The 12,289-nt window shown below is 33.2% G+C and overlaps 1 protein-coding gene and 1 long non-coding RNA gene across 2 annotated transcripts in view; one reads left to right on the forward strand and one right to left on the reverse strand.

Annotated features, from left to right (window-relative positions):
• LOC127833290 (complement C5-like) overlaps positions 1-4,220 on the forward strand; it is a 64,184-nt gene extending 59,964 nt beyond the window's left edge. The window contains exon 42 of the mRNA XM_052358463.1: positions 3,793-4,220. Coding sequence (XP_052214423.1) covers positions 3,793-3,913 — 121 coding nt within the window. The 3' untranslated portion in view covers positions 3,914-4,220. The remainder of the gene's footprint in view (positions 1-3,792) is intronic.
• Positions 4,221-5,273: 1,053 nt separating this feature from the next.
• On the reverse strand, positions 5,274-7,333 carry LOC127833315 (uncharacterized). The gene is made up of 2 exons (XR_008027340.1): positions 7,218-7,333; positions 5,274-6,567 (listed from the first exon to the last, which is right to left on the reverse strand). It is a non-coding gene; the product is annotated as an uncharacterized LOC127833315 (long non-coding RNA).
• Positions 7,334-12,289: the final 4,956 nt, after the last annotated feature.

Raw genomic sequence — 12,289 nt, forward strand, 5'->3', positions numbered from 1 at the left:
TTATGCTACTCTATAATTTTCCAACCAAAATATCCAATCTCAATTAGTTATTGCATGTATTTCTTACAAAAAGTTAATCTTATTTTGAAAATATGTTTTATTGAAACTGCTCAATGGAAATCATGTTCATCTTTGATTTTATATTAAACATATTCTTAACCGTATTTCTGAATCTAACTTCGTGCACGAAATAAGTTTTGTTTAACTGCATATTCTATAATAGACAAGGTGTGTGTTCAGAGAGACATATACAATTGATCACGTCAGTGTGATTTCTGTTTATCATGGTATATGTTCAACTGTTCTGTAATGTCTGGAATAAAAGATATTGTTTCTTTTATAACAAATTCCAGTGTTTCAGTCGAATGATACAAGAATTATATAAATTATTCAGCAGAGTGCTATCGTATGGTTTTATTTAACTCATTTTGTTCCCATCCAGAGTTTGAAATACGTCATTCTTCAAACACCACTTCATTCATTTCTAAAATATAAACTATTTACTCCGAGTCTCTCTACTATACAAATCTCAAATAAAATACATTGTATTTTCTTGCCTATCGCAAATAAACAAAACAAGACTTATTTTTATATAATTTTCAATACGTTTTCTGTATTTGGTAAAGCATCTGGACTGTCTACTGAACATAAGAACGGGGCATTGTAATAATAACAATAATAATCTATTCGTCTTTACAATACTAAATATAAAAAAAATAATTTATAACAACAACTTGTTGCCAATGCATAACCAAGTCATAACAAGCGTGCGTGAACATTATCTTTTATATAACGTCTTTAGCACTGTCGACCGTGTCTTTTGAAAAGCCTTTCTTTAAAACAATTCTTGGTGCAACAGTAGCACCTCCTGATGGAAGCGCATGAAACAAATTCTAGAAACATCCTACACGTTTGGCTTTAAAGCTTCAAGAAAATTATATCTAAGATTTGTATAGTACATGTTTCTGTTTGCCTTCCTGACGCTGTAGTCTTGATAAGTCAAACATATTTTGCACAATTAATAATCATCATCGGATATCGTACACAAATCCATCAATTTGTTCATCGGGACATTACTTTGTGATCGTTTTTGAAATCATAAATCATGGACCGTCTCGATATATATATATATATATATATATATATATATATATATATATATATATATATATATATATATATATATATACATATTTGACGTTGTAATATATTGTATTATGCCCTGATGAGCTATGCGAAACGCGTTGGCTAAATCAATATATATTTAAAATCCCAGACACGTGTTTTTACTTTTATTATATATATATATATATATATATATATATATATATATATATATATATATATATATATATATATATATATATATATATATATATATATATATATATATATTTATTTATTTATTTATTTATTTATTTATATATATGTCTTACTTCCCTCTATCAATAAAGCCATGTAAGAATCGTAAAAAGTATATATCACAGAAAAAAGCACATTTAATACATTGATTTCGTATATAAACTTTAAAGCAACACACATTGAAATGAAATACATGTTAATCAATACATAAAGATGCAGTTTGAAAGTGTGAGAAATTGTAATTAAATCTATAGCCTAGTTAGCAAGTATTTTTTTTTACATTTTATAACCGAAAGTAGGATTTCTATACGTATACGTATATTTCGACAAACGCGACTTTTTGTAAGTTTTAAAGCGCAAAATAGACGGATGTCTACCTTGTAACCAGCAGAAATATTCTAATTAGCATAGATATAATTAAATATATTGCCTAAATAGCAAGTAAATTATCATATTTCAAACGGTACCGCTTTTAAAACCGAAAGTAGGATTTCTAGACGTATACGTCCATTTCGACAAACGCGATTTTTTTGAAGTTCTAAAGCGCAAAAAAGACGGATTTCTAGCTTGTTACCACCAGATATATTTTAATTGGCATAGATAAAATATGTTTTTTATTTATACTTAAATTTACTATGCCATGTAGTTCATTTTAAGGAATAAATAATGGCTTTAATAAATACACTGATATCTATTGATTGTTGTTTATGCATTTGGCGACCTGGAATTATTTTAGCAGATTCCAAAATATAAAATATTAGAGAATCCAAACTGAACGTTTCATGAAAAACATTGTGTCGAAAAGAAAGCTAAAATAACAGGAGATGGCGTATGCAATGTTCAAAACAAAGATGCAAAATAAATAGCAACCACTAGATTCTTAGCGGGTAAAGTGTACCCATTCTCCAACCCATTACACAAAGCCCACTTATATAAACGCATGAGAGTACCGTGTTATTTTGTGTCCGTGCTTTCAATGAGCTACTGGCGTAAAAGGTCTGGGGGCAAAGACACTTTCTCAGCCAACACATCCGGAGTGCGCTAACCTTTTCACGGTTAACATATTTACTTAAATGGGGCCTCGTTACAATTAATTTAAAGCTTTACAAACACATTCATATTCTAAAATAACAGATTTATTATTCTTACACACTATTTTGTTCGGCCTTGTTTACAGTAAAATTGTATAACCATTTTGTATATCATCTAAAACGAAATCGTTTGCACCAATTTTGCGCCAAAATTCCAGATGATTCTTCAGTCTACCCTTGACCTTGCTCATATTCATTATAGGCATGAGTTAACAATTTATAATTATACTCATCTTCGAAAGCAACGAGAAATCACTTTCGGGATTGAATATTCTGCGACAGTGCTTACGGCTGACATGTGGGCAGTTTCACCGGAAATGTGTTTTCTCACTGCATGCAAAGCAGGTGCCCGGGGAAAGTGCTCTGGTAAACCCGGTGGAAACCCCGTATCCGGAACCGGATGCAGTTCCGGGCTGCCTTTGTCTATCGCCGATGAAGATTGTTTAACTATCTCCAACTCTATTCCCTTCAAAACGCCATTTTATGCCATTGTCAGACGTCCGTTCTTCAAACTGGTTAGTTCGATGAATGTGATTGTAAGGGATTGAAATCCCCACATCTGCTATCCTTTTTACTTAGCGAGTCCATTTTCTTAATTAAAACAAACAAGCACCACGTGGCCAAGTGCCGCAACAAAAAACTCTTACTGTCTTTATTATTCGACTGTCCAAAGCTGAATAACGGAAAACCGCCAAAAACTCCCGATTTCCTCGTGCACACTTTCAGTGCGCCCATGCGTTCATTACAAAGCATTATGGGAAAATAAGTTTCTTCTTATTCGTAAACTCAAACTATGAACATTATATTTCGTTATCAACACTTCTTTCAATACAATTTTGAAATCAAAATCAAATGAATCTTAAAAGTATGTTTAGGTGTGACAATAAAAAGAAGGTATTGAATTCATAAAGATTTTGTTACACGTAAAAAAAACAGCTGTGTCCAAATTATAGTTATAAAGAACATATATGTAAATAGACGATTAACGTTTTTTTTTAACATTGTGTAATGAACATATGTAAAACACGATGAATCTAGCTCTATTAATTAGGGCCGTTGTATGTACAAACATAAAAGGGACTTATGGTGAACATTCACCAAATAATAAAGCCTTTTTTCCTAAACTAAGAGTTTCGGGTAAATTATTCTTATTTCATATGAATATATTATTCGCATGTTCTTAAATCCAATGCAATATGTTTAGTTTACACGTGCGTGTGAATACACGCTATTTTGTTATATAATTTGATTTGCAAGGAACTTGTGTACACATTTTATGATGATAAAAACACGCGCGATAAATCTTTTCATTGACTGTTGAACTTGCCTTCTTTTTCAGATGGAAATACGAATTGATGGGCACGGCATTAGTTATCAACCCTGAGTACAAACCAATCCTTGGTGTTGTCATGAAAAAGTTTGCAGATACCCTGAAGGCGAATAAAGGATGCACCAACTAATTACTCTCGCTCTTGCATCACAGAAACTCTTAAACGGAACGGTATAGCAATTATTGTGCCATGTGTTTTAACAACCGTGCGGTTAAAATCTTTCATTTGGCCAAAACAGTGTTATGACCGCGGTGAACGTCATTTTGCATAAATGTGTTTCTTTGACCTCCATTCTATATTTTGTGAAGTTCGTTTTGTAGTATTACAAAACAATAAGTTTTTTTTGTAAATCATTGGCACGAAATATGTATTGGAGTACTACTAACTAACTACTTCAAGAATATATGGACTTGAATAAATGTTGAGAAGCAAATAATTGACCTATTTATTGTTGTAGCTCTTAGAACAATTAAATTAGGACAAGATTATGTTCACGTGGGATTCATTACAACTAAAGGGCACACTAAAACTATTGCAGAACAAAACAATTACACAAGTAAATAGTATCAATATACTTTAAATATTAACACAATTGGATAAAATTAACATTACTTCACCTTTACACTATTGTTATATCAAGTTAATTATGAAATAATTATAAACAGTTGTTTCTTTGACTGAAATTGCAACGTGTTTCCAATTTTGTCGTGCATTGTGCGTGTGTTCTATGATTGAAATACCCATAGTTTAACTACTTTATTAAAGCTCCTTCGTCACAGATGTTGGGAGGACAATAAATGTTAAAGTGTTATTATAGAGGCCAAGAACTAAACCCAAACTGCCACCTAGCATTTCATGGGCAAGCCAATATGAAAACTCCGATGAATAACCCTTTTCACACAGTAAAAATAAACACAACTAAATGTTTACTTTTTATTAAAGGACCTTATAACATAAAATAATAATAAATGGTTCTGGCATATAACGTCTCGACTCCAAGCAACACGGGTCACCTGCGAACAAGGCAAGCCGAAACTAACTGCAAATAACTAACTGCACAAATAAATTGTATATGAGTGCTGACTCCGGGTGACGGCCATCAGCACTCCCAACAAAATCATATTTTCCCAAAAAAATGTGCCAATTAAAAAGCGTCCATCCGGCACTGATTGCCATATGTCCACCCAACAACGCTGACCCAGCGGCCTATATGCCATTGGCAGAGTTGATGGCTGGGGGTGGGAGGCAGCTGGACAGGCTGTTGGTTGGTAGGCAGCTGATCAGTCATTTGGGTGGAAGGCAGCTGACGGGATTGTTGGCTGGTGCCAGGTAGGATTTGGCTGGGATGCTGGTGTAGTTTTACAGACGGACGGCGCCTTTTCCGGTTTCGCGTTTCCATGTGTGCAATAAAATAAACAATAAAGATAATACGTTAATACCGAAAAAAGCCATGTTTGTCTTATAGTTAACCCACTATAATACTTAAACAAACCTTTTTGAGATTTATTGCATATGAACTAATATTTGACTTAACAAACTGTGTTGGTAATTATAAATAAATGCGCCATAAGACCACCACTTAACTGCACCAAGTACTGACTATTTCCGCATTGTCACAATTAAATTCCTTTTACTATTGCTACATACAAAAAAACATCTACATTCATTTTTTTTTTCATTATAAACCTGAACATAGTGCCCGCCCTAATTGAATCTGAAGCAACCCACTCTCCAGAAATAATACAGCTAAACACGGTGCCTATACCACGTGACTTTTTAAGATCTGTGTGGGGAGTAAAATATCAACAAAAGCATGACAAAGGTAAGATTTTTAAGGATTACTTTTTTAATATATAGTCATAAGCAGCCAGGGTTTCTAATAGAAGTGACTTTCACGATTGCTTAACATAATTAACTGCCTGCTTGTACTTATTCTAGGCCGTGGTAATTTACAGTAAACAATGTATGCAATGAGGTTGTGTATACAATACAATACTCCTTAATTCGAAATCCGTCTTGACATTCTTCACAGCTGCATCCCACCACAACACAAGAGGAGAATCGTACATACATAATCATTTAATATAATAGTTCTTCATTTACTTTTTATAGTCTCTTCAAAATAATTAATGCTAAAGATAAGCATACACTGTTACACTAAATACAACGACATACTTTATAACATGACATTATCACCAACACATGGCGAATAATTGTCAATATCTATACTATGTAATAAACTACTGCAACAATATGAATTACATATAATTTATGAAAATAACACACACAAACACACCCATATATGTTTCCACTATGACCATTATTTTGTTTTAAGTAAATCATACCAGTTACCTTCAACTTTAAATAACAACAAAATAGAAAATAATGTCGAAAATGTAACATTTTTAGTCGTTTAAAGTTTCTTCCCAATGATGCAAGGCACTTTGAAATCCATGACACACCAATACGTGTGATGGATTCTGTTTTATCAGTTTTTATTTCACATTTGATTTTAAAACATACATATTACTTTGCTATTTGTCAACCAGTGTAATATTTGACACAATTTCTATTGCAGAATTTGTGTCCGAATTAAAATTTCAATTGTGTTCGTCCATCCCCATTCTTATTGTTGGCAACAGTTTGCTATCGTTTCGTCTCGCCCGCTCCAACCTTACTCCTAGTGTCCCCTTCAGTATAGTATTCCTGTCTCGTGAAACTGTTTCCTCTTTTTTTCTTCCCTAAACTAATTAGTCCGCTCATCAATGTGAAATAGGTGATTACTGAAATGAATAAAAAAAAATATAATATTAATAGATCTACTACTACTACTATTACTACTTCTACTACTACTACTACTACTAGTAGTAGTAGTAGTAGTAGTAGTAGTAGTAGTAGTAGTAGTAGTAGTAGTAGTAGTAGTAGAAGTAGTAGTAGTCGTAGTTGAAGTAGTAGTAGAAGTAGTAGTAGCAGTAGTAGTAGCAGTAGTAGTAGTAGTAGTAGTAGTAGTAGTAGTAGATCTATTACTATTATTTAATAATTTATTCATTTTAGTAATCACCTTTTTCACTATATAGTAGAAGAAGCAGTAGTAAAAGTTGAACTAGAAGTAGGAATAGTAGTAGTAGTAATTGTTTTATTGAAATAATAAAAATTAATTATAAATATATATATATTGTCATTATTATCTCAATTTAGACATAAATTGTAGAAACACGGATACCACACAGATCATTCTAAACACGTATACCACACAGATCATATTACTGTAAGAATATTTTTCTTGATTTTCTTTTCATAAATATATGACAGAAACCTGAAAAAGAATGCAAAATGATATAGTGTAAGCTCCGCCCATAAAGTTTATTGCTTAATTTCACCAGAGGTGATGTTTCTGTGTCAAAATAAAATAATGTCCCCACACTGGTCCTACCTTTTTCTAACCGTTCAACTGCGCGGTTGCACTTTACTGAAACAATATTGATTTGTTTTATAAAATCATGATACCTCATGAATGAGCGGGCTCTCGACTTTATCCCATTGAAAATGGTGACATATTAAAAAAGTTAACCTAAAAAATCTTACCTTCGTCGCGCTTTTTTTGATATTTTACTCCCCACGCAGATCTTAAAAAGTCACGTGGTATAGGCACCGTGTAAATATATTTTGACATTTTTGTGCTGAGCAAAAAAAAATACGTTTGTTTAACAAGCCACGGGAATTCATTTATTTTTATTGAAATTAACCCTCTTATGCCGCTGAGGCATTAACCTATTTTCAGAAAATAATTATTAACATTGTTATTTCACTGAATACATTAATGCATATAAACTACGTTTTCTCATAACGCTTGAAATTGATTTTTGCTCTAACTACTATTGCTTAGATCAGACGCCATGTTACTGATCCACTTTTTCCCCACCACTGTAAAGAAAACCCGTAAAATACAGCCCGTAAATTCAGCACTCATCATAAAGATCACAAGAATTGCTAAGGAACACCTTTTAACTATCGGCTTCTAACTTGATTTTAAAGATTTAATAAACGTTTACTTGAATAGATTAGAAATAATTAATGGAGAAAATTTACAACCTTTTATTGTGTAGATAACGATGAGAAAGAAATTTTAATTTTGTAAAATTCGCTACTTCGGTTACAAAACACCAACAATAAGGAAACTGAAAAAAACAGCCAAGTATAGGCCCAACAATAAATAGGTCTATTATTTAGAAATAGACCATATTAGCCCAGAAAGTATAGCGAAAATAGTATTCAATGTAAAAGCTCAGTAAACAATATTAACATGAATTACCCAGTTAACAGATCATGTAACAAGAATTTGTGGGACTTCATTATTTGACATAATTTAATGACTTTACATTTATTGAATGATTTTTGACTTGAGCTATATTGTCAAACAAATTAAACAGTTTGAAAACAAACTATGAGGTCGTATATGTATTAAACCCGGGTCCTCTACGTGACCCGGGTACTTTTTAAACTTAGGTCATTCACATTTTGCACGTAGTATAATCGTTACAAACTTATTATGTGAAAGCTTAATTTTCTGTTAGCATGTTGACTACGGAGATGCTATTGATTGGTTAGTATTTCCTGGACGATATTGTTACAACAACAACCTACTAGCTTTAAATAGCTTACACATGTTTTGAGACATCACTTTAAAAATGTACTTAGAAGAATGCGTTTGAACGACTCAACCGGTACGTGTGGAACTTTGCAAATTTGTTAACAATGTTATTTCAAACAGTGTTATTAAATAGTTTCTTGTTCACAAATATTAAATTTCAATGATGTAATTTTCTCTGTCTGTGACACTCTTCACTCTTTTCAGTTAAAGTCCTTAGAAAATTTGAAAAAGGCTTATCAGAAAAAGAAAAAAAAAGAAATAATAGTTTGATCGACTATCGAATAATTGGAAAAGCATGTTAAATATGTATCACAGTATCTGATACTATATTGTATTTGCCAAAATGACACATACGGGCAAAATTGAGCTTATTTTGCTTCAGTTTAAACGTCTATATTTACACACACACAAAAAAACACGGCAGAGCTGGCCTGGACGTCTCTAATCGGCACGCTGCATGAACACTGAGTATAAATTCTTATTTTGTGAATTACAGCCCGAACCGATTGAGTAGCGTTTAAAGAATCACGATTATACTTAACCATTATCATTTTAAGTATTCGTAAACAACATTCTATAATAAGTCTGTTCATTTTTGCATCTATTAGTTATTTGCATTCAACAGTTTGGCATACGTTTTATAGTTCAGATAAAGTTACACCTTGTTTATTTCGCGAAAACAAGCGTAACTCAACGGTAAATGCGGACACATTTAAAGTTGACTACTAAACACAAACAACAATTAGGTTGCCAATACATTTTGCAACATAAATAAAACATTATTGTTACATTTATTAATTCAATAAAGGCTGTTACTTCAAGCCTGGTTTAAATACACAAAATTTAGATTCACTGTTGCTATTCTTTTATGCATAATTCTTGCAGACGGAGTGGAAATCCACTTTTACAAACAACAAATAGCGATAATACGACAAATGTTGTTTACACAATGCAAAGTTTGCCATTGGTAATTGATATAAGGCTGGGTCATCATCAGCACAGAAGTTGAACTATGACACGACACAGACTGCAATGTTCACTGTAGGGTACATTACAATGTATATCCACTTTTGCATGAACTAGCAAAACTCGAAATATTGACCTGTACGCGGTAGAATTGTTTTAATATCTGATACTAAAATATGATGATCCCTGAGGCTCTCAGAGTTGTTTTTTTTTTTCATTTTTACAGAGAAGCTTTCGATGTCTATACGGGCGTTTGTTTTGGTCACTGTGTAGTAAATATAAGACATGTGTATTCTTATTAAAAACGTTCATTGCCTGGATGTACTATATATGTTATAAAACATCAGTAAAATCCATGACAGGTCATCTAAGCACATTTAATAATGGTATATGTACATCATTACATCCTTCATTTCTTCACGTCATATTCTTACCAGATAATCCACCCACGAGGCATGTTTTTTTTTATTCCCGATGAACCAACTATGAAAACTAACTTACTCATTATTCATAATTACCGTGATGTCACGCATTAGAGATTTTATAAATTGTACCGAGTCTGCTTAGAGACGCGCTGTTCGGTATTCGGTATTTCGTATTTAGCCACTACCTGAGCGTAGAGTTTTCTCCCTTTTCAAAAGTACGTGTAAACAAGAAACAATAGGAATTCGATTTCGGACGATTCCCTGACAAATTATGGCCCCATGGTTTAAGTATCGGTTGATTTTTGGTTATTTAAACTCATGAATATATTCGTTATAAGCTCAGTTAGTGTCAAGGTGAGACTTTGAGCGAGTATTCGTTAAAAAAGTGATTGTATTCCAATGCTTTGTATGCCATGTGACGGCAGTACCCCGCGTAATTAGATTTGTTTATTTTTGCGCAATAATAGGCGCTGATCATTATTTACATTGATTGGCATTCACTTTTTAATACCTTATCTTACCGATAAATAGACATGTGTGCTTGAATTAAGCTGTAGAGTTGTTTTTAAGGATCAAATCTAGTCAAACGTGGTTTATTCAAGGTCGCTGATCCATACAGATTTTCGACTTGGAATAACAAGCAGTTACCTTTCTTTCATCGAATAATTCATTGAACACATGAACAATAATCCAATGAATTTATTTTTACTGGCAATACAGCTTTTGCCACCCTTGTACTAAAACTGTTTGATCTTCCAAGCCGAACAGCAATCATTGTAAACATTTACACAGATGTTCGTTTCAATGGTCTGATAGCTCTCTAATTGCTTTTATTGGGAATACGTTGCTATCAATGTTTATCCTGATCTTTATTGTATGACTGTAGCTCATTACAATGATAGAACATATTCTTTTGGACTACTTCTATTTCTGGTAATGTTCTGTTGTGCATTTGATAGGGACAATTGTCTTTGTTTACATGTGAGTAACTCTAGTATTTTATTATATTCTACCATCGACGCCTTCGATTGAATAAAGTTGGAAGTAAAACGTGAAGTTACCTTACCACTTTTTTAACAAGTGGCAAAATGACGTCATTGTTCTGTCTGAATCTTAACGAGATTTCCCTTAATTAATCAATATTTTAATGACATGATTGTTTGGTGCAAATATAAATTATATGTTGAATAATGCCTCTGTTTACATATTTTCGTGTCTGAGTCGGTAACCTAATAAGTAAAACAATTACAAAAATCGTGCTTTATGTAAATAATATATGCCAAATGCATACAACACTATGTCGTATCGTTCTGACCTGTATACGCATATTGAACATGTTCAAGTTACTGATGTGTTATATTTAAACTGAAATGTTTGTCATTACTGCTATATCTGATATTTTGATTATACGGTATCTATAAATGATGCATGATTATTCTGAATCTATTAATGCAATACGTACTAAAATATATATTAAATAAGCGATACGATATTAGCCCTTTATGGCTTACATAATTGATGCGTGATTCGGTGGTACAACAACGCATACAATAGTCCGATGCAGGTTTCCTTGAGATTTATTATGATATTAAGCAAGTCCACAATCTATTGTAATTAAAAAGATTCAATCAGTGACTTTCAAGTTCATCAATCATTCTAATCCAATGATAAAACATACGAACGGCCTGGCCCTTTCGGCCCGCGATACACGCGTAAAATGAATTCGATCTTTATCGCTCCTCGAATCTAGCGCAACTGCATCATCTTAAACATAGCCCTTTTTATGTGGCTGTTTAGGCCTTACACACACACACACACACACACACACACACACACACACACACATACCGGTATTGCCAACATGGTGAGGTACACGTTTTGTACAAACGTACCGAGGTCTATACTTTCGGGTAGATCTATACGGATATGCAATACAAATCTTTAAATAGGATGGGTCATGGTTCATAAACGACACCTTGTTTGTCAGAAAAAGACTTATTTAAGAAACCAGTATGGCACAATCGTACCGTGGTATATACCTCAGTATGGACACACACGACACACTCATAGTATGGCACAATCGTCCCGTGGTATTTACCTCAGTATGGACACACACGACACACTCATAGTATGGCACAATCGTCCCGTGGTATTTACCTCAGTATGGACACACACGACACACTCATAGTATGTCACAATCGTCCCGTGGTATTTACCTCAGTATGGACACACACCTCACACACTCATAGTATGTCACAATCGTCCCGTGGTATTTACCTCGGTATGGACACACACACAGCACACTCATAGTATGTCACGATCGTCCCGTGGTATTTACCTCAGTATGGACACACCAACAACAGCTGTTTCTTCAAAGTGTCCCAGTGTGAGGAATGACATTATAATGATGCTACAAGAAAAGTTTGATGAGCATCCAACAAGCCGTTCATGAGAAGGAATTTG

Source organism: Dreissena polymorpha, chromosome 6 (assembly GCF_020536995.1).
Source record: "Dreissena polymorpha isolate Duluth1 chromosome 6, UMN_Dpol_1.0, whole genome shotgun sequence".
NCBI classification, from domain to species: Eukaryota; Metazoa; Mollusca; class Bivalvia; order Myida; family Dreissenidae; genus Dreissena; species Dreissena polymorpha.